Consider the following 22,464-nt stretch of genomic DNA (forward strand, 5'->3'; position numbering starts at 1 on the left):
ACGTGCTGCATTGCGCTGTGAGCTCCTGTGTGCTGAGGGAAGCTCTGCTTTGTTCTAGGCGGTGGTGATTCCAGCCTTACAGTGCTCTCCTGTCTGTGCGCTCAGGGTGGGGGCTGTTCTGAGGGGAGGGGGGGTGCATTAGCCCTGCTTGTCTGACTGTTTGTCCCTGTCTCTGAGGCTCTACGAGCAGCACTTTACCCCTCCCCAAGGACCGCGTCGCTCACATCCTGTCCTTTCAGCTTCTCAGACCCACGACTGCCCATCAGCCACTGCAGCGAGCATTTTAAAAGAACCCTGCGTTTCTGTATACGTCCTCAGAGGGACTAGGCAGTCGCACAGGCGTGTGGCGCGCTGCTCTGTCTGTCCACTAGAGGGCTCTACTGAAAACTTTGTGCAGTTCTCATGTTTCCCAAAATACATTTGGGCACATTAGTTGTACTGTACCTGTATGTGTTCTGGTTTGGCGAAGGCCTCGTTCCGTAACGTGTGAGACGGGGATTGGGGCTAGAAACTCGACCGGCAAATGGCGAAACACATGGGCGGTAAAAGGGCCAGACTGAATCCCCCCCCCCCTCTCAGAAACAGGACTCAGCCACACTGGACATGGAGCGGGCCACCAAGGAGATGGAGGTGCTGCGGAAGCAGTGTGAGGCGATGTCCCAGGAGCTGCAGGAGGCCGCGCAGGAGGCAGAGGTCGCCAAGTGCCGCCGCGACTGGGCCTTCCAGGAGCGCGACAAGATCGTGGCCGAGCGGGAGAGCATCAGGTACCCACCCGCGCACCTGAGCACCTGCCCCCCGTCTTTACCTGTGCTGTACCACACACACCTGAGCACCTGAGAACAACTGACTGCTCACTGCCTCCCTCCTGCTTACCTGTGCTCCCACAACCGAGCACTCTCCTCGTACACAAGCTGCCCCACACACCTGAGAACTCTACTGAATGAGTGATTCCTTTCAGGGCGGTGCAGTCCCTGGTGGTTTGTTTATCAGGCAGAGGCGGTTCTGACAGCTGCGTTTTCCGTAAACATGTCACACATGGTGACATCATAAAGATGGTGTTGCTCTGTTCCAAGACCTTCCACACGAATGATAGAGGCGTTTCTGGGAGCATCGCGGCGCAGTCGTTAGGACTGTGTGACGGGCGCCTGCTGCTCTGGTGTCCCCTCCGCCGCCCCCTCCCCCCCCCCCCCCCAGCCCCGCCGCTCTCCCCCCCCCCCTCACGCCCGCCGTCTCTCCCCCCCCCCCCACGCCGCCGTCTTCCCCCCCCCCCTCACGCCCGCCGTCTCCACCCGTGCCCGCAGGACGCTGTGTGATAACCTACGCAGGGAGAGGGACCGGGCGGTCAGCGACCTCGCCGAAGCGCTGCGTAACCTGGACGACACGAGGAAGCAGAAGAACGACGCGGCGCGGGAGCTCAAGGAGCTGAAGTAGGTCCCCCCCCCTCGCCCCCCCGCCCCAGCGTAGCGCCACTTTCCCCTCTGCCAACACCTTCCTGCCAGCCTCAACATTACAGCCGCCGCTGCTGGCTGCTAATTTCATTCATTCTTTTTTACTGTTCCCAGAAGCTGTTACACCCCCCCCTTCATACACATTCATGGCCTGACAGTTTAATGAGCCTGTGAACTGAACTGAGGTCTTGTCTGCCACCTAGTGGTGAGATGATGAATAGTGTTACAGTTCCTCAGGTTGTTCTGTAAGAGTACATTCAGTCCCTTCCGTGCCTGAAACTGGATGCATTTCTGACTGGTGGGGAAAGAACCTTGCAGTCCTTTGGGACTATGCTAGACTCTTCTCATTATTAATGGTGGCAGAATTCAACTTAATTGTATGTAAAGGTGTAAATCCATTTTATAAAGTTTATATATTGAGGTTACAAATTGACTGGTATTTAGGTGGGTAATCATAATGCCTTCAAATGGCAAATTCATAATTGTGAGGGCAAGGTGCTGGAGCATGTGTAGTCTTGTTCAGGCAGCAGTGTCTGACAGAGACCACCTGTAGCTGAAACACGGGTACAGTCCAAACTTTTCCTGCCTTGCAGCCAATCAAAATGCTTGTTTTTCCTGGAGCCAAACTAAAGCCAAGCAGCGTGAATGGGCGGAGTCAGCTGTAGTTCTCATACTGAGAGCTTCTATTGGCTCGCTCTTCTTCAGCTCTCCTGTTTGTCCTTTCAGAGAGAAGATGGAGAACCAGCTGGAGAAGGAGGCCCGGTTTCGGCAGCTGATGGCGCACAACTCCCACGATTCGGCCATCGACACGGACTCCTTGGAGTGGGAGACGGAGGTGGTGGAGTTTGAGAAGGACCGGGTGAGCTCAGCCGGACTCTGCCGGGTCTTTCTCCGTTTGTGATGCGCTGGCTCCGCTATTAGCTAACGAAGCAGCTCACTTGACATTGACTCTTTAAGCATGTGTGTTTATATTTCTGGAGGAACGGTGGGTTTGTGTATTAACCGCAGGTGTTTGTAATGATGGCTTCTCCTCTGCAGGAGGACATGGATTTGAAAGCACTCGGGTTTGATGTAGCGGAGGGGGTAAATGATCCATATTTACCAGGCGATTGTGGAATTTTCGTTACCAAGGTGGACAAAGGAAGTATTGCAGAAGGAAGGTTAAGGTAAAGTGGAGAGCTTGCAAAACCCCAAATAAATTAATAAAATTAACTCTCATGGTTCATTAAAACTCCCTGTTTTTTACTCTCCCACAGAGTGAATGATGGGTTGTTTGAATATAAATGACTCTGATGGTTCATTAAAGCTGTTTTTTTAATTCTCCCACAGAGTGAATGATTGGTTGTTGAAGATAAATGACGTTGACCTGACCAATAAGGACAGGAAGCAGGTGATCAAAGCCGTCCTCAGCGGCGGGGGGGTGATCAACATGGTGGTTCGCCGGAGGAAGTCGTTGGGCGGAAGAATCGTTACTCCCGTCCACTTAAATCTGCTGGGACACAAAGGTCAGAGACTTTCATAGTGTGAAGCTCTTCTTAAGTGTATGAATCATCTTATTTACTTTCTGCTCCAGTGTTTAGCTTCAGCATTTACCTGTAGTGTTCATCTGTAGCGTTCAGCTCTGTGTTCAGCTGTAGTGTTGAGCTCTGTGTTTGCCCTGCAGACTGCGGTGTTGGGCTGGAGAGCGGTGTGTTGAGCTGTAGTGTTGAGTCTGTGTTGATTTGTTTGCCTGCGATGTGTGTTGCTGAGAGCGTGTTTGACTGTAGTGTTGAGCTCTGTGTTGAGCTCTGTGTTTGCCCTGCAGACTGTGGTGTTGGTCTGGAGAGCGGTGTGTTGAGCTGTAGTGTTGAGCTCTGTGTTGAGCTGTAGTGTTGAGCTCTGTGTTTGCCCTGCAGACTGCGGTGTTGGGCTGGAGAGCGGTGTGTTTGTGGCCTCTGTGGTTCCCGGGAGCCCAGCCGCGCGGGAGGGGTCCCTGACGGCGGGAGACCGGCTCATCGCCGTAAGTACCGCCATCCCTAACCCTAACCCACACCAGCTGCGGCGGGCGTGCGGTACTGACCCTGTCTCCTTTGCAGATCAACGGAATTGCACTAGATAACAAGTCTCTGAGTGAGTGTGAGTCCCTGCTGAGGAACTGCCACGACTCTCTCAGCCTCTCGCTCATGAAGGTGAGCCCTGATCAACTCCCTGATCAACTCTCCGATCAACTCCCACATTGTAGGCCTCTCATAAACACTCAGCTTCCCCGGGGACTGCTGTATGAAAGAGTATTACAGGGACAAATCTCTCTTGCTGCTAGGTTAAATGTTCAGCTACCTAATTATTGAGCTTCAGATTGTTTCTGTGCAGAACTTATCTACTTTTTAGACATGAGTCACCTCATGGACCTGGTAACTCACTCACTCACTCATACTGACTCATTGATTCACTGACTCACTCACTCCCTCGCACACTCTCACACGCTCTCTCACTCATTCACTCACATTTAGCCAAAGGAAGATTCTCCACAAGAGGGAGCTGTTGGCGCTCTCATGGTACATCAGTGTCACGGTGTTCTTGTTTATGAGAATGTTCAGGCTGAGAGGTTTTTAACCTGATAGTCTTGATTAGAGTAAAGTGTGGGTACTGCTGAAGCTCACAGTCCCCGCCGGGTCTCTCTTGCCCCCTCTCTCTGGGGCAGTTCTTCCCGCAGAGCTGCTCGGGGCAGAACCTGTATGAGAGCCTGCGGGACGCGGAGAGGAGCTCGAACTGCCGGCTGCACGCGTCCGAGGTGCACGTGCGGAACTGTCGGAACCTGAAGCACAACAGCTCCACGCAGACGGACATCTTCGACCCGGACGCCGGCGGGGAGGGCAAGAAGCCCCCCGAGGAGGCGCCCCTGTGCCTGCACCCCCTCCCCCTGCGGGCCCCCCCCGAGCAGCCCACCCCCGGGCCCTTCAGCGCCCCCGTCTTCCCCGAGCGCTGCTACGACAAGCGCCCGTTCACCTTCGACCCCGCCGCCGCCGACTGCGTCACCGTGGAGACCACGCTGGACAAGGGCCACGCCCAGAAGCACAGCGGCGGCACCTGGCCCAAGATGGTGGTGGGCGGGGGCTCGGGGGCGGAGCCGGGCGCGCACCTGTCCATCTTCAAGGTGCCCAAGCAGAGGAAGTCCATCTTCGACGCCGAGGCCTTCAAGCGGCCGGACACGCCCTCCAAGCTGGACTACCGCCCCGCCCACTCCCCGCAGGCGTCCGCGGCGGAGGTGACGCAGGCCCCGCCCACTCCGCCCACGCGCAGCGACTCCTTCAAGTTCAAACACAAGCAGCAGAGCAGCTCCGCCTCCGACTCCACGGTGACGGCGGGGTCTCCGCCCCCCACCCCCGGCCCGGGGGCCAAGCCCGACGCCGTCGTCCTGGAGACCGGGCGCGACCGCAACGGAAACCACTACTTCCTGGAGGGCGGGGCCGACTGCAAGGGCCTGAGCGGCAGGAAGTCCTGCGAGGAGGACCTGAGCCGGCGGGGGGGGGACGAGCCCGAGGTGAAGAGGCAGAGGCCCAAATCGGCCCCCGCCCTGCGACGCAGGATGACCCCCCTGCAGATCCCCATTGCAGCGCTGCAGGTGCCTGACTGAGCGCTGCTTATATAACTCTGACTCTGAGTATTTAACTCTGACTGCACTTATTTAACTGTGACTTCTGACAGGGGGACTGACGGGGGTGTGGGTGTGTTTTTGGGCAGGTGCAGAGCTTCTCTAACGACGAGCAGTCCCCGGACCCCGCGGAGATGATGCGCTACTCGCCCAAACGGCCCCACCGCCACAGCGTGGGCTTCGCCCCCCCCGCCTACAACGGCTCCATGGCGGGACGTGAGTGCCCTTATGTCCCGTTGGCTCCCCCCTAATTTAAATCAGACGCCCTTTCTGACAGCCTCCGAGTTCCCCATCCGCTGGTGGTTTATTTACTGCTTGTGTATCTTTGGAGCTCTGTGTAATTACACTCTCTTTGCATTCTGCTGGTCTTTTGCAGTAGGGTTATGTGTGTAAATTACAATGAGCATCAGAGAGCGAGCTTCTTCAAAGTCCGCATCTGTTTCGGCAGGGCTGGAGAAGGTGGGTGGGTGTGTTTGGGCGGGGCTGGAGACGGTGGGTGTGTGAACGCCTTGTTAATTTTCTCATTTTGGATTTTTAATCTTCCCTGTCCCCACAGACTCAGCTCACCGTGGCCTGGCCCCGTGCCCGGCGGTTACCGCGGTGATGAGGAACCCCATCTACACGGCCTGGAGCCACCGGGTCCACACCAGTAACTGCCCCTCGGTCCCCAGCCAGATCTGCCACCCCCACTCCCACCCCAGGTACTCACCCCGAGCACCGCAACCAGACACGAAACTCTGATCTTACAGAGCTCTGCTCCACCAACTCCACAACCACACGACTCTGATTTTAAAAACCTTGGGCTGTTCTTTCTCTGTATGTGAAGTGCGTCAGAACTGGTGTTGTCTCTTTGTCCTGATAAAGGCCTTTCAGTCAGGAAAAAAAATTGTAGAATTAAATTAAGCGTAACAAATTGGTCACAGGCCCTTTCCCCAGCATGCATAGACGCCCACGCGTTGTGTTGTTTCTCCCGTACATCTCTGCAACTCGGGGAGTAAAAGTGTGGCCACTTAGACCGAGATGCAGTCTAGCCTGCGTGCACATCTCTCTCAGATGAGCAACGCATTTAAAGAAGCGCCAGCTTTTATCCCATAACCTGCGTAATGCCCGTCGTGGAGGTCGATGATGCCAGGCTCACTGTTTTCTAAGAAAGACATTTCTGGTGGACATTGAAATTCTGAGTATTTGTTCAGCGCTTCGTAAAGCAAGTCCACGGAGGTGCAGGGCTGAGGGTTCAGCCTCTTTAGAGTGAAGCTGCAGAGTTCATACTCTCACTGACCTCTCCCCCCCCCCCCCTTCCCAAACGCAGCCCCCAGCACCAGGGCCGTCTCAGCCTGGACCTCAGCCACAAGCGCTCCAGCGACTTCTCCGAGTCGTCCCGCAGCCGAACTCCGCACAACACCAACTCCCTGCCGTCCAGCGCCAGACTGGGTCAGCGCCCCGCCCGTCCACCCCCCCGCCCGTCCACCCCCGCCCGTCCACCCCGCCCGTCCCCTCGCATGCACACACAACGCTCCAGCGCTTTACACACGCTAGGATGTGACCCAACTGCTACGTGTCCCTGAGCATTTAGAGACTGTTACTAACCAGCATGTGCGATTGTGAACATATTTGGTCTCAGTATTGGCAAAATATATTTTAGAAAATTTTTTTTACTGTCAATAATTTGGAGAAATGGTATCTAAAGGGTATTACTGGCATGTAAACGGTTGTTTTTCAAATGATTATTTGACACTGGACTACACGATACAGTGTGTGTTCTGTGAAATGTGTGTGCATGTATGCATGTGTGTGTGGTCAGAGCCTGTTGTTTATTATGATTTTATTCCCACAGGTTCATCCAGTAACCTGCAGTACCGCACCGAGCGGATTAAGATCCCCTCCACCCCCCGGTACCCCCGGTCCATGCTGGGCTCTGACAGAGGTGCGCTCTCAGCCTGTCGTCCTTCGGCCTGACAGAGAGTGAATTGGACCGGTTCAGCGGTGCTTTTGTGCTGAATGGTTCTACTCTGGTTCTCCAGGTTCTCTGTGGAGTTGTAATGGTTCAGCGGTGTTTTTGTGCTGAATGGTTCTACTCTGGTTCTCCAGGTTCTCTGTGGAGTTGTAATGGTTCAGCGGTGTTTTTGTGCTGAATGGTTCTCCTGGTTCTACCCCGGTTCTCCAGGTTCTCTGTGGAGTTGTAATGGTTCAGCGGTGTTTTTGTGCTGAATGGTTCTCCCGGTTCTACCCCGGTTCTCCAGGTTCTCTGTCCCATTCGGAGTGCAGCAGCCCCAGCCTGATCACCCCTCCTCAGTCCCCCCTCAACCTGGAGACCTCCTCCTTCGCCAGCAGCCAATCGCAGAGCTCCATCTCCACCCTGCCCAGGATATCGGTCAGCCCGGTGCCCGTGGGCGAGCGACGGAAGGACAGGTGCGCTGGAACACCGCCGGCGGGACGTTTAAATGCCGAAATGAAGCGCCCCTCCCCCTCCCCGCTGTCTCTCACCCTGTGGGACACGCTGCCTGTACCTGGAAGTCTTTCAGGCTGAAATGGCCCTTTGGGTCCTGTGTTATGTAATGCTTTCATTTACAGCAGCCATCTTCCTTCCTGGTCCTGGGGGGCCGCAGGGTCTGCTGGTTTTTGTTTTTACTCGGCACTTGATTGGTCAGTTAAAGCAGTCGATTACACAGTTGACTCACCTCATCTGGTTTCTTGGGTCGGTTGCTGATATTGAGGCGAAAACAAAAACCAGCAGACCCTGCGGCCCCCCAAGACCAGGAATGGAGACCAGTGATTTAGAGTGGGGGGGGGGGTGCACAACAGTCGTAGAGGGTTGGTCTGTGTGTTCTCTCTCTCTCTCTCTCATTCTCTCTCTCTCTTTCTCTCTCTGTGGGATTTCCTGTGCCGCTCTGTTACTCTGATCTCTGCTGTTTTCTGACTCCATCATGTGTTCTCATCCCTCTCTCTCCTCCCTCGCTCGTTCATTTCTGTCAACTGCCTGTCGTCTTTATTTGCACTCGTCCTCCAGCTTCTGTCTTCTCATTCCCTCTCTCCCTCTCTCCCTTCCTCCCTTTCTCTGGGCTCCTGTGAATCTTTCAGATATCTGTTCCGTAACAGATCCTTTCTGAGAATCCCCGTGGCTCCTAGGCCTAGATTCTCCTCTCTCAGAAGCCTGAGGTTTGTGCTCCGCTGGTGTCACAAAGGGGATGTCCCAAAAAAGAGCTTTGCTCGTGTTTGCAGTGACCCGTCCCGCCTGTGAGTGTTCCCCCAGCGTGTCCCTAACGCATCTGTAACGTCTCCGTAACATCCCCGCCGCACGCTCGTCTGGCCAGACTCCCCACGCTCGTGATTGGATCTCGTTTTTCCCCGAGGGGAGTTTGCGGTTGCGTCCGTGTGAAATGGATACGCACAAATCGATTTAATTTATGGATCATCCAATAAACATCCCCCAAGGAACTGGAGGAAAATTGCAGGGGAGGGAATTTGGGACATGCCCTTCTGTAAATTAATTTCATTCTTGTAGAAAAAAAAATGCATCCGTATTTTAGCTTTTAGCATTTAGGATGTTTAGTATGTTCGCGTATTAATTAGAAAATCGTATAAAGTGTCCCATTAGAAGTGTGCTGTGTTGTGGCATGCCTGTTCTGCTCAGAATGACTGCATGATACTGCATGGTGAAGTGAGGGATGAAATGAAGGTTTAAACAAGTAAAACTTCATAAAAAATGGCATTTAATGCAAGACTGAATGTCGCCCTGTTTAAAATACTCTCTAAACTCAATATGATTGGCTTTCATATTTAACAATATTTGGCCATAAAAAGGACAACCTGCATGAAGGTACATAATGTGTCCTTTTCAGGTGCGTGTGTGTGTGCAAGCGTGTGCGCACGTGCGTGCATGTGCGTGCGTGTTACAGTACAGTAAAATGGCGCCTGATTGGCTGAGTGAAGTTGTGCGTGCGTGCGTGTTACAGTATAGTAAAATGGCGCCTGATTGGCTGAGTGAAGGTGTGCGTGTGTGCATGCATGTTGCAGTACAGTAAAATGGCTCCTGATTGGCTGAGTGAAGGTGTGTTTCCTCCGGAAGGCCGTACCTGGAGGAGCCGCGTAACGTGATCGTGCACAAGGGCGCCGAGCCTCTGGGCATCTCCATCGTCAGCGGCGACAACGGCGGCATCTTCGTCTCCAAGGTGACGGGCGGCAGCATCGCCCACCAGGCCGGGCTGGAGTTTGGGGACCAGCTGCTGGAGGTACGACCTGCTCTGCTCAGTCTGCTCTGCTCACATTTGACATTTTCTGAAATGCCACGGTCGCAGAACTCTTTCTGTGCCTCTCTCTCTAAAGATTGGCGCAGCCTGTGGTTCTGTAGGTCAGCGGTATACTGCTGTGATTCCCACCTCCAATTGGGCCCAACCTGCGTGATGTTGATTGGTCAGAAGCAGTAAATGACAGTTGGTTTATTAGCAGAGCACATCTCTTGTCTCATAGTCCCTCTCATAGCGCTGTAGTGAGCCATAGAGCCAAATGAGGCTCCTGTACCCCTAGTGCTGTTTTAGCTCAGAGCAGATCTGTCACCCTGAGGTAAGGACAGGGTTAATGTCAGCCTGTTGTCCTGTGCAGTAAGGACAGGGTTAATGTCGGTCAGTTGTCCTGTGCAGTAAGGACAGGGTTAATGTCGGCCTGGTGTCCTGTGCAGTAAGGACAGGGTTAATGTCGGTCAGTTGTCCTGTGCAGTAAGGACAGGGTTAATGTCGGCCTGTTGTCCTGTGCAGTAAGGACAGGGTTAATGTCGGTCAGTTGTCCTGTGCAGTAAGGACAGGGTTAATGTCGGCCTGGTGTCCTGTGCAGTAAGGACAGGGTTAATGTCGTCATTGTCCTGCAGTAGACGGGAATGTCGGCCTGTGTCCTGCAGTAAGACAGGGTTATGTCGTCATTGTCCTGTGCAGTAAGGACAGGGTTAATGGTCTTAACGCTCACGTTCTCAGTACAAGGATCAACGGCAAGCCAGGCGCTGATCATTGTGCAGCAGTGCGACACCATCACCATCCTGGCACAGTACAACCCTCACATGTACCAGCTGGGCAACCACTCGCGGTCCAGGTGGGGCTCCTAATCAAACCTTTTAAATATGAACAGTGCTTTTATACATCAGACGTAACCATATGTGTTATTCTGAGGGGTTATTTTCCACGCTCCTGTAAGATAATTACAGTAAGTGGGCAGAGTGGTGTAGTTCATTCCTAACCGTTTCTGTGCTGTTCCTCTAGCTCCCGAATGGAACCAATCAGCAATCAGTCGACCCCCCAAGGCAGTGGGGCCACCACCCCCGACAATCACTCCACCATCGACACCCTGAGCGAGCAGGACGGCATGCCCCTCAACAGACCCCACTACCAGCCCGAGCCCATCAGGGAGCAGGCCCCATGACCCCCCCAAAACTACCTCCACACCCGAGCCTCAGGAGCCACCCATGCCCCAAAACCACCTACCACCAGCCCCCGCAGCTCCATCAGGTGAGCCAGGCCCCCATCCCAAAGCTACCCCAGCCCGCAGCCCATCAGGTGAGCAGCCTCAGCATGACCCCCTCCAAACAGACCAGCCCCCGGTCCAAGCGCAGGCGATCCTGATTCGTTCCCGCCTTCCCGCCTCTGTCTCCGCAGGATGTCCTCTGAGCCGGCGCGGAAGGTTCCGGAGCCGCGGACGGTGACGCTGAGGAAGACGCAGGTGGAGCTGGGGGTGCAGATCTGCGGGGGGAACCTGCGCGGCATCTTCGTGGAGAAGCTGGAGGACGACAGCCCGGCCAAGATGGCCGACGGCCTGCTGCCCGGGGACATGATCCTGGAGGTAGGCCGGGAGCGCGGGTCCACCGACAGGAAGCCGGGCTGTGACTTCCTGTTCAGGACGTCTGCGTTCTCCCATAACAATCGTCACTCTCTCACATCTCCGCTCCCACACACTGGCACGGCTGCATCTATCTACAGCAGGGCTGCCCAACACTAACAAAGCGCACCTCATTCAACAGCTAGAGCAGGGCTGCCCAACCCTGCTCCTGGAGATCTACCATCCTGTAGGTTTTCAGTACAACCCTAACATGGCGCACACCTCATTCAACGGCTAGAGATCTCATTGAGCTGCCAGTCAGTAGAAGGTGTGCCAGATTAGGCTTGGAATGAAAACCTACATGACGGCTGTAGCGTAAGACAGATTCTCGATGCTTGGCTCGTGTGCACTTGGCTCAGCGCCTGTTAGTATCTGTCCTGCGCAGTGCTGCAGCTGTGCACCCTGGGACAGCCACTCCTCCTGCACCATCTGTCCGCTCAGAAAATCGATGCGGGGGTGCCCAGCCAACCGTGTACTAACGTTAGTGTTTGTCGGTCGAGCTCGCTCTGAGGTGCGGTCGGGTGATGGTCATCTCCTCTTCTCCTGTTCCGCACGCGCTCACATCCCCTCTCCTCCTGTTCCGCACGCGCTCACATCCCCTCTCCTCCTGTTCCGCACGCGCTCACATCCCCTCTCCTCCTGTTCCCTTCGGCAGTACTGCTCGGCCTCCATGAGGAACAGGACCGCGGAGGAGGCCTACCTGGAGATGCTCAAGCCTGCAGAAACGGTCACACTGAAGGTTCAGCACCGCATCGACGAGTTCACCGCGCTCAAGGACGCTCCTGGAGACGGGTTCTACATAAGGTACCAAACCCGTAGCCTCGTGCTAGTTTAACCCTGTGAAGAGTGGGGTTTTTAAATCTTAATGTTCTAGAACTGCACTGCTTTCAGTCACTAGTAGTGATTGTGACATCAGCATTAGAATGTTCAGCTCAGAACGTTCTAATCACACGTGTGATGTCACGCCTGAAAGGGTTAAAGCATACTCTGTTGTTCACAGCTGGTGAGTATCTCTGGGGAAAGGCTAATTGCTCTGCATTCAGTGTGTGTTTACGTTGGTGTCGACCACGCGTTTGCCCGTGTCTTCATGTGTGTAGTAGCATGCTACGTGTAATACAAGATGGCTCATTACAAATGTTTTATCTTTTTATTTTTGTTTCTATATTTACTAAACTGCCCATACAACCCATGCTTGCCCCTAGCAGGCTAAGTAAACATTTCAGCATGCTTCACTGCACAGAAATAGCCTTGTGTGTTTGTTTTGGGTAAATGTCATTAATCACATCACAGCTGTCACTGTTCCCTAGTTCTCACTCTGAGGCAATCCATCGTAAATACGTGCTGCCAATCCAAACAGGGATGCCCAACCCTGTTCAGTCTGAGGAAATCCACCATAAATACGATCTGGCAAACCAAACAGTGCCTCCCAACCCTGTTCAGTCTGAGGAAATCCACCATAAATACGATCTGGCAACCCAAACAGTGCCTCCCAACCCTGCTCCTGGAGATCTACTGTCCTGTAGGTTTTCTCTCTAACCCTAACAAAGTGCACCTCATTCAGCAGCTAGAGGTCTCTTTGAACTGCTAATTAGTAGAGTCAGGTGTGCTAAATTAGGGTTAAAATGAAAACCTACAGGATGGTAGATCTCCAGGAACAGGGTTGGGAGCCACAGCTGTAAAAGCTACCTCAGCCTTTCCATTAACTTCCCAGTGCAGCAGTTCATCTCCTTCTCTCTCTCCGTCCCTCCCACGCTCTTTCTCCATCTCTCTCTCTTTCTCTCTCCCTCCCTCTTCCCCTCCTCAGAGCACTTTATGACCGAGTTGCAGAGATGGAGCTGGAGCTCAGTTTTAAGAAGGACGACATCCTGTACGTGGACGACACCCTGCCGAAGGGCAGCTTCGGGTTCTGGATGGCCTGGCAGCTGGACGAGAACGCCCAGAAGCTGGAGAGAGGGCAGATCCCCAGCAAATACATGTGGGTGATGCTTCCTCCTGACCTAGCGTAGCTAAGGGCTGATGTCACATGTACACGAGTCATCAACTTTAACATATGCTGCACATCATAGTCAAAAACCATATAAATGCCACTGTCTCCACCATATGCCACACTCATGACAGATAAATAAATGGAGCGTGGATAGTCTTGGCTCTCAAAACTTATCATGCACACACATGTAAATACCAGCTACTCTCTTCAATTTGTAAAAGTCTGTTAGTGCTTGTGGATTAGTTACAATGTGTACTCCTCACTGTTTGGTAAATGAATGGCATATGTGATATACTGGCTAACTCGTGAGCGCCCTCTAGCACCGTGCAGTGACACTACAACGGCACTGGAAGGTGCTTGGTGATAGTGTTTGCTTGTGCCACAAACGCACAGCACTCGGCTAACCCTGTCTGTAGCTGAGACTCAACATCCTGATTTAGGCAACGTCAACAATGGTGCAACTGGCGATCAGGTCATACAAATCTTAGGCTGCGACGTAGGCCACACGACGACTATATATTTGTGCACATGAGTGTGCCTCTCTACTTGTGACTCTGTGCCTGTGCCTCTGTGCCTGAGACTCAGCCTCTGACTCTGTGACTCCGCGCTCTGACACTGCCCCCATGCCTCTCTCCGCAGGATGGATCAGGAGTTCTACCGCAGGCACAGCATGTCGGAGCTGAAGGACGAGGGCGGCTCCAGTAAGACGCTGTCGGCCGCCGCCCGCCGCTCCTTCTTCCGCCGGAAGCACAAGCACAAGCGCAGCGGCTCCAAGGACGGCAAGGACCTGCTGGCGCTCGACGCCGTCAGCACCGACTCCATCCCGCTCCTGGACGGTAAGCCTCTCCTATCGCACCGACTCCATCCCGCTCCTGGACGGTAAGCCTCTCCTATCGCACCGATTCCATCCCGCTCCTGGACGGTAAGCCTCTCCTATCGCACCGATTCCATTCTGTTCCTGGAGCCTTTTGAATTGCACTGATGCAATTCCGCTCCTGAAGCCTCTCCAATCGCACCGACTCCATTCCGCTCCTGAAGCGTCTCCTATCACACCGACTCATTCAGTTAAAGTGGCGGAATGGCGAGAAGGTTACAGTGAGCTGATGCGTTTGTGTCTCGCTGCCCTATGATTGGACATTCCACAGTTACCAGACTGGAAAGCTCCTGCTGCCTCTGTGAAAGATCTTGGCCTGAAATCGTCTTTATGGGCCTCTGTTTGCATTGGCGTCTCAAACGTGTCAGTCAAAAGTTTTCTGTTGTGCGGTTGGTTGCAGACTGTGTGAGCCTGGCCTATCAGAGAGTGCAGAAGGTGGAGTGCTCCGCCCCCAGGCCGGTCCTGGTTCTGGGTCCACTGGTGGACGCGGTCAAGGACATGCTGGTGAAGGAGTCTCCGGGGAAGTTCTGCCGATGTCTCCTCGGTGAGATTTCCCTCCTGAGCATAACAAGGATTCTATTTTCTTTTTTCTGGCAGTCAAAGGACTTGATTATTTGCACATTTATGAATTATGCATTTTGTTGAATGTATTTGAAATGAGTGGTTGTGTGAGTTCAGAGAGGTGTTATTTCTGCGAGCGAAATCTCAAAGGCCCGTTCTCTGGCCCACTGGCTGAGCAGGACATGTTGAAATGTGATTTGGGAAATATAATAAAGTTTTCGCAGAGTGTCTTTGCGGAAGCTAATGTGTGTGTCCTCTGGGTTTGAATTTCAGAAGTGATGAAGGCCTCTCAGCAGGCGATTGAGCGCGGGGTGAAGGACTGCCTCTTCATCGACTACAAGAGGAGGAGCGGCCATTTCGACGTGACCACTGTGGCTTCAATTAAGGAAATAACAGAGAAGGTACACTCTGTCTTTCCACATCACCTTCACTACTCCTGTTTTTAATACTTTTTATAGGCAAGGGAAGGAAAAGTAAGGCTTATTAGTGTGTTAAGAGTACTCATTCACTTGGCCTTATTAGTATGGAAAGAGTACTCATTCTCTTGGCCTTATTAGTATGGAAAGAGTACTCATTCACTTGAACTGACATGTGGCTAACAAAGTTTTGAAGTGAACCCTGTTGGAAATAAGTCAGCTTTAAATGTCATTTTAAGAATGTTCAAACTGTTATATTCTGTCAAAATGCCAGACCCCTTTGCAGTTAATTTCAGATGTGTGCGTTTTGGGGACACTCTGTGTGTGCTGTCACTCATTGCTCATTGACAGCGTGCTGGACACTGTGCTGTCGTTCTCTCTCATAGGACTGTCACTGTTTGCTTGACATTGCCCCTCACGCCATCGAAAGGCTTCACAGCGTTCACATTTACCCAATCGTCATTTTCATTCGCTACAAAAACGCAAAGCAGATAAAGTAAGTGGCCGCACTCCTTCTACAAAGACATTTGTTTCTGTAAGATGTCTTTTGCGTTTTAAGTGTGTTATTAACTGGCATATGAAAGCTTTCATGCATCATTGCACTGATTTTTTTCCCCCTCCATGCTAATGGAATTTTTTTTTTTTTTTGCTTTGCCAGTTTATGAAATTTTTATTTGTAAATCATTAACACATTATTTTTCCAAAACATCCCCCTTGAGAAAATCCATGTTTTTAAATGGAAATCGATTGACTCTAAAAGGAAGTTGAAAACCAAGATGGTAATGTGGATACCCAAGAACTTAAATTAAATGGTAACGTCTTCTGAGTGGCTATCGATCTGTCTCCAACCCGAAACTTTCTAGTTCCGAATTTATTTTGGACATTTAGGGAGATAACATTTTTTAAAAGTAAAAAGTAGGAATAGTTCTACTGAAGCATCAAGCATGAGTGAATATAGCAGATTTAAAAAAAAAAAAAAAACTTTTGTACTGTCAATTACTGAAACTGCGGCTGTAGCCTTAAACGACGTCCTCGCCAAGTTAATATCTGCTAAGGAAATACATTGTATTACAAATTTGGCAGCTGCTAAAATTTGGCATTGAAACGGGCCTAGAGGAATTGAGGTTTATCCAGTTATCCCCTCTTAGTCTCCCAAACTAATGAAAACAGTGAAACAAATCCGTTTTCCCTCCAAACACTTGAACGCAGTGCTCGTTCTGGAAAGTGCTCGTAGCTGTAGAGTGCTCTCTGCAGTGGTATCCGTTATAAAGCTCGGGCGGGAAAAAACACTACCGCGCGCACATATCCGCTCCCCAGCCGCCGCGAACAGCATTAATTAAAAAGCAGAATCGGAATGAAATTCCACCACCCGTCTTCAGCCTTTACGGGATAATTGCGATTTAGCCGAAGGTAAACGCGAAGAGCTCCCGCTCTGACACTTTTCATCCGGGCGGGTGAAAAGATAACCGCGGCTAACTGAAAGCAGCTAATTGAAAGCCGCTCTGTCGCCCGAGACGTGCACGCCCTGCGCGTGATTGGTACTAAGCCCGGCTCATGTTCAGCTGAGTGCCGGCCACGCCCCTCTCGCCCTCGCGCTCCCGTGCGTGGGAGACTCGCGCCCCCAGGTCTCCGTTCCGTTTCACTAAAGAGAATCATGGCGTCACCACAGCTCCCAACTCTGTCCAGCTCTCTGAGTAATAATAATAATAACGACAATAACGGATGGTCATAGACAGCCATAAAATATTGATTCTGTTGAATTTATTAAATACTACATACGTGGTTTTTAAATCAATTATGTATTGCATTTCGATGGCGCCTTATCTTTGTAGCATTTTAAGGACGCGTGAATTAGTATGGTTGGCCACTGCGGTGAACCCTTAGCAATGCTAATCACCCAACAGTCACCGCTCATATCCGCTAAAGAGAGCATCCCACAAGCATGCGGTTCCACACCGCCAAAGGTCTTTTTTTTAACCTTTCATTTTTCCATTTTTGTTTTTATTATGGGTGGAGTGCTTTGGCTCTAGTGTCTGGGAGTGATTTATGTTCTGTGGAGTGCATGCTTCTGTGCAGTAATACGTGTTGCTGTGCGAAGCTGTGCTGGGGTCGCAGAATGGAAAAGTCTGTTGGTAATTACGCAGTTTCACCGTAAGCTCCGCTCTGATCTGATCTGATCTTCTTTTCCCGCCAAACAGGGAACAGAAAGACCCCGTGTTCCTGCGGGATAAAGTTTCTCAAAAACATTCCAAGGAGCAATTTGAGATTGCACAGAAAACAGAAACGGAATACAGCAAATTCTTCACAGGTCGGATTTTTAAACATCCTTTTTACACGCACTTTACTGTGTGCATGCGGTGTCTGTGTATGTACTGTAATAAAGCAGTGCTGAGCATCTTGGCACTTTATTTATTAATTCATATTTTTTAAACCCTTTCCCAGGTATTGTCCAAGGCGGGAGTTTGTCCTACATTTGCACTCAGATTGTGACCATTGTTGATCAGGAGCAGAGTAAAGTCCTGTGGATTCCGGATGGATCGCCCTAGACCTGAACCCCGAACCCCGAACCCTGAACCCTGCAGCCTTGTGTCTGTGTACAAATAAAAACACTAAAACCTTAACTAAATGAAGGGGTACAATACACTGAACATACTCAAACCATGATCACTTTATTTACTGCGCTCGATATAACCTGTAACACAAAGCTTAAGTTCCACTTCTCTGCAGCGGTAGATATTCCTATAGCACTGACGTTTTCCTGTCTCTGGTTCTGTTCTTCCCTCCCACCTCCTTCCAGAGCGTATGACTTTGTTAGTGATGCTGCATTTGAAACACTCGTTTACAAAAACAGAATATTTTCAGAGTATTTTTACGTAACGCTTACTTGAATGTGTACTTTTCCCGTAGTGTCCCACCCGCACCCCGGCCCCGTCCCCGTCCCCACAGTCCGTCACCCCAAATAAAACTTTGTCATAAGGATGAAGCTGATGCATGTGCGTGAAGAGTTTACTGGCCACATGGAAGTGCCTTTTCAAACTGAGCGTGTGACAACAGGGTTATCTTGGGGGTTGGGATTAACAGAATAATGTAAAACAGTTCAGTTCAATCCTTTACAGGACAGACCACTGTGTTTTATTAATCTCTGTTTCTGTTTCTATCCACTTAATGTCTAATTAACTAATAACTGGGTCGTGGACCCAGTAAAGTGTAGCAGTTGGTAGTCAGCTCTTAGCAACGATTAGCATGTTTTTTTCTGTTATGTTTTTATTTGTTTGTTTTGTCTCTTTTAATGTATCTATTTAAAAAACATCATCCTGGTGCAATTTTGCATGACTCTAAAACTTTTCCTCGTTTAATCTGTGTTAGTGTTATAGATTTTTTTTTTATTATTTAAGTGGGTTTTTTTTAATTCAAGTATGAGGCACAGTAAGTTAAATGTATAAATGGTGATTCAGTCGGTCTTCAATGCAATGCCCCCACCCCTGTATGTGGTGCCAAACTCCAGTATCTCCATTTGTTTTGCTTTTGTTTTGCACTTGTAAATCTGTGTGCCATTCTCACAGAGTTGCATTTAGATATCGGATAATTTTGTATCATGTTCTAGGTACTATAGTTGTACTGTACAAGCAAGTGTACATTTGAGTATATCACAACTGTTCCTAACATTTCATTATTGCCAGGCATACAATGGCCTTTTTGTTTTTACCTTTATTGGAGAAAGTAGATGCTCCTTGTTTGAAAAAGGGATGTGTTCTTGCACAGTTTTTCCAAGAAAAATATGTCCTAAAGTTTGACTTATTGGGTTAAAAAATTAAGAACCTTGTAATTAAAAGTAAATTTAATGTCAAACTGTGGCAGGATCGCTAGCGTCAGATTTTCCATGGGAGGGACGAAGCTCTTCCTAGGCCTGGCTGGGTTGACAGGATATACGTGAAACAGACAGGTACTGTTCTGATTGGGATTTTCTTTATTAAAAATATGATTTGTATCAAATGTTAAGAAATTAATGAGAATAAAAGTCATTTTTCTGTACCACAAAACCTGGTTTAGGTATTTGTCTGTTTATTATTAATTTACTAAATCTGTTAGACCTCTCTTCCACTGCACCCGTAGAACACTAGCCTTCCTCTCACTGACGCCCAACAAGCCTCACCTTCTTCATCCTAGATCCTGTTATTTTACAAAGGGACGAAAACCTTGGTCTGCAGTAAATTCTGTCAGTGCATATGAGAATATGTACACACCTCTGTGCTCTCACAACCTTCAGCAGCCTGTTTACTGCAGCAGGTGAAGATAAAATAAGCTGGACATTACTGTCAGGGCAGTAATGTTATTATTATTCTATATAATCTTATTGTTCTATATAATTATGATGAGTTATGATACACATCCACGTGGTGGTTTCATTTTTATTTTTTTCTTGAGACCTTTTCTGCTTTTTATAAAAGTGCCATTTGGATTTTTAAAAATTAAGCATGTTATACATATAACATCCACTAGGAGGAGTAAAGAGCCTAGTTGTTTTGTCAGTCCATCCCCAGCTCATGGACATTAAATATCATTAGGGAAATATGAAGTATTAAGATGATGGTGATGTAAGGATCATTCCTGTTAATTGTTCCATGTGAAATCGTACTTCCTTATGTGTTTATGGTCCATACCTAATGAATCCACATGAACAGTAAAATCATGGGAGATTTAGGAATCAATTTCCTTTCATCCCAGGCTCAATGCAATCCCTCCAAATAGGAATCATTTCCTTGCGTTTTGTTCCATATTTCATTGATTTTTCATATCTAATAAAAGTATAATCATTATTAATATTCACAGCATGTGACTGAATTACAATTAACATTTGCAGGCCAAGTGCTCCATCACTTACAGACCACCTGGTCTTGGTGACCTTCACACTACAACCAGGTCCAAGATGATTCGCACAGTTTCAAGGCTTAAAAGAATGGAACAGACACGTATTCTAAAAGCTGAGTGAATTTCAGATAACTGTATATAGCCTAGTTTCCAAAGTCTTTAATACAACCTCGAAGATTGCCAATTCTTATGTATGAACCATAAAGGCTTAAATGTCGGTATAACTTTTCCTCATCTCTATGACAACCTTTGTGTGAGCATTCTAAACGAGCTCATTGTCCTGCGCGGCAGACCCGAGGCATGCGCGCGCTCATTAGCTCCAGGGGTCAATTTCATATTGGAACAGATGACGGCCCACCGGCAGGGCATTCCAAAAATTGCTGTGAAGTAGCAGGGCCAATTGCCTGGGGTTGGAATACACGGGGTGCTGGAGTGGATAGGCCACTAATGAAACAAATGTATTGCCATGAGTGGTACACACGTCGCCCCTTTCAAAGATCCCTGTTGTTTCCCGTAATTGGTACAATTATTTGTCAGAGTAAAATGTCCAACGAAAAATTAGTAAATCGTATTGCACCTTGTAAGTATCAAATCCGTGTTTTTCCCCCCCAGTGATAATCCAAACGGCTATATCGGCGAATTGGCAATCCTGTTTCGGAATAAAAACAACCCAATTAGATTTATTTAACCTATCGTGTAAACACCCACATATCATATGGCACAATTCTCGTTTTTAATAATAATTAGACTCGTTTTATTTTGCGTAATTACGCGCACAGCTGATTTAACATTCTAACTGTGGTTTAGGACCGCCTTCAGTTCTAGTTCAATTTAAACACAAACTTGCAGCTACTCAACAGGTTCCCAGTTTCTGTGCACAATCCCCGTTTCCTGCCTTTGGGTGGTGGGTGTTGACAGCCTGTTTCTTTTGCCTGTTTTCGTTGGCTGCGTCGGGAATAGCCCCACCGATATCACGTCTTTTCCCCGAAAATAAGAAAAACATCTTCAGCACTTACGCTTTAAAATGAAAGGAAATATAGCAGGATTATTTCCTTTCAGAAAACACAACGTGCTAACGCATTGTTTACATGCCATTAAAAACTGGAATTGTTTGGGGCGGCGGGTGAGGAGGAGGGGGGCGGGTGTTGAGCGGATTGTTTCATTATTAAAACCCCCATAAAAAGTGGGACGGTCGTCTTTTATTTTGTATTCTAGTCACTGAGACATGCTGTTAAAGTAGGCAGGAAAATATTTAATCCAGCCATATATGACGTTGTACTGGAACTTTGGCTGATTAAAAAGAGGAATACGGATAAAAAGCGACGCGTCATTTAATAATTATAAAAGTAAAAAGTAATGTAGTAATGCGCCCGCATAATCTGGATGCAATAACATACGAACAGATAGCGGTTCATTGGAATAAACAGATCCGCGCCGAATGCCCATTTTGCAGATAGGCTCCGCCTTCCTACCTGTAAATCTCCATGGCTATCTTTTGAGCAGATCTGACAGCCTCTATCAGCTGGCCGCTGTGGACGGGCAGACGGGACTGAACAGGAGCGCGCGACATTGACCAAAATAACAGTTATCGTTCCGGGGAATAAAAACAAAGCGCCTTATTTCCACCCGATGTGTCAAGAAAGCGGCGAACGCCCGATAGCGCGAGAGGTCTTCGCAGCTGAAAACCCTTTAGGTTATCGACAAGGTGGAGTTCGTGAGAGATAAATCGATTGCCGTTGCCTGACTGTGTGTCTCCCAGATGGAAGAAAGCTAGCTCGCCCAGTGGCTTCGGTTTAGTGTCTTTTGTCAACATTCAAACGCGACAGCAGCAGCCGCGGCTGCGAAATGAAGAGATCTCACAAATGGAATTGTACCTGAAGGTTTTGAAAATGCCTGATTTGACCTAAAATTAATTCCTACGGGCGTCGTTGTAGTGCGAGTTTTAATGCGTTTTGCTGTGGGCAACAGACTAGCTGTTCGGGCTTTGAAGTCAACCTCGCCAGTGCGTCACAGATTTTTTAGAAGCGATCGATCCGTATCGAAGAAAACGGGTTAAATATTATTGAAGGGAGGATATTTGAAGCAATATGGCTGATGCGTGGGGTAGGCGGCGCTGGCCGGAGCTCGCCGAAGCCTCTGGATTCTAGCTAAGGCAAATGGAAACATTTCAAAAGCTATCGGCAGCAGTATAATGAATAGTAATATCAATAATAACAGAAATCCGGAGCCGTCGTCTATATTTATATCTAAGATGGACGTGATCATCCCGTTCTCGCCCGACGTGCCCTGTGACAGCAGTGGCCAGCGCATGTGGTGGGCATTTCTGGCCTCGTCCATGGTCACTTTCTTCGGGGGTCTTTTCATTATTCTTCTCTGGAGAACTCTCAAATACCTGTGGACTGTGTGCTGCCACTGCAACATCAAAAGCAAGGTAATTTTTTTTTTTTTTAAATAATCAATTTATGTTTTGTTTTACACGATGAAATAATGCTACACTGCCACGTTATTTGTACGGGTGTTTAACTACAGCCCACGATCATTTCATAATTTTCTTGGCTACCACTCTGATATTGGATAGGCCCTCCTTGGATTCGTTTTCTACATAAACTGAATTAACCGGTCATGTTGGCACGTCGTTTTCAACGAGTCACCATTCCCTTTAAAGTAATCTCCCCGCCCAATCTCACGGTTTTTGCTCAGAAAAACACTGAATTAACACTGGCCAGGTTACAACGTGCGCATTTGTTGATCATAATTATAACACAGAACATTTAAAATGATATTATAAAGTCATAGCTATATGAAATATTTGAAAACTA

General features: G+C 49.4%; 2 protein-coding genes across 15 annotated transcripts in view; both read left to right on the top strand.

The window, feature by feature from the left end:
- Window positions 1-18,816, top strand: part of dlg5a (discs, large homolog 5a (Drosophila)) — a 50,526-nt gene extending 31,710 nt beyond the window's left edge. Inside the window, exons 9-35 of the mRNA XM_064314564.1 lie at window positions 580-764; window positions 1,302-1,427; window positions 2,175-2,307; window positions 2,487-2,614; window positions 2,778-2,953; window positions 3,344-3,447; window positions 3,524-3,616; window positions 4,129-5,049; window positions 5,169-5,295; window positions 5,636-5,780; window positions 6,389-6,510; window positions 6,914-7,003; window positions 7,320-7,488; window positions 8,158-8,235; window positions 9,146-9,327; window positions 10,050-10,158; window positions 10,326-10,472; window positions 10,554-10,571; window positions 10,719-10,902; window positions 11,594-11,742; window positions 12,743-12,913; window positions 13,565-13,761; window positions 14,200-14,343; window positions 14,634-14,761; window positions 15,163-15,272; window positions 16,975-17,084; window positions 17,219-18,816. Coding sequence (XP_064170634.1) covers window positions 580-764; window positions 1,302-1,427; window positions 2,175-2,307; window positions 2,487-2,614; window positions 2,778-2,953; window positions 3,344-3,447; window positions 3,524-3,616; window positions 4,129-5,049; window positions 5,169-5,295; window positions 5,636-5,780; window positions 6,389-6,510; window positions 6,914-7,003; window positions 7,320-7,488; window positions 8,158-8,235; window positions 9,146-9,327; window positions 10,050-10,158; window positions 10,326-10,472; window positions 10,554-10,571; window positions 10,719-10,902; window positions 11,594-11,742; window positions 12,743-12,913; window positions 13,565-13,761; window positions 14,200-14,343; window positions 14,634-14,761; window positions 15,163-15,272; window positions 16,975-17,084; window positions 17,219-17,322 — 4,350 coding nt within the window. The 3' untranslated portion in view covers window positions 17,323-18,816. The remainder of the gene's footprint in view (window positions 1-579; window positions 765-1,301; window positions 1,428-2,174; window positions 2,308-2,486; window positions 2,615-2,777; window positions 2,954-3,343; window positions 3,448-3,523; window positions 3,617-4,128; window positions 5,050-5,168; window positions 5,296-5,635; window positions 5,781-6,388; window positions 6,511-6,913; window positions 7,004-7,319; window positions 7,489-8,157; window positions 8,236-9,145; window positions 9,328-10,049; window positions 10,159-10,325; window positions 10,473-10,553; window positions 10,572-10,718; window positions 10,903-11,593; window positions 11,743-12,742; window positions 12,914-13,564; window positions 13,762-14,199; window positions 14,344-14,633; window positions 14,762-15,162; window positions 15,273-16,974; window positions 17,085-17,218) is intronic.
- Window positions 18,817-20,920: 2,104 nt separating this feature from the next.
- The window catches only part of LOC135243072 (calcium-activated potassium channel subunit alpha-1a), a 166,514-nt gene continuing 164,970 nt past the window's right edge, over window positions 20,921-22,464 (top strand). For 3 of the 14 annotated variants that reach the window (XM_064314585.1, XM_064314645.1, XM_064314656.1), the window contains exon 1: window positions 20,924-22,076. In XM_064314585.1, coding sequence (XP_064170655.1) covers window positions 21,837-22,076 — 240 coding nt within the window. In that variant the 5' untranslated portion in view covers window positions 20,924-21,836. Of the gene's footprint in view, window positions 22,077-22,464 lie in introns of all 14 variants that reach the window. The other 11 variants (XM_064314619.1, XM_064314680.1, XM_064314627.1 and 8 more) reach the window with 6 other exon arrangements.

This window comes from Anguilla rostrata, chromosome 2 (assembly GCF_018555375.3).
Source record: "Anguilla rostrata isolate EN2019 chromosome 2, ASM1855537v3, whole genome shotgun sequence".
NCBI classification, from domain to species: domain Eukaryota; kingdom Metazoa; phylum Chordata; class Actinopteri; order Anguilliformes; family Anguillidae; genus Anguilla; species Anguilla rostrata.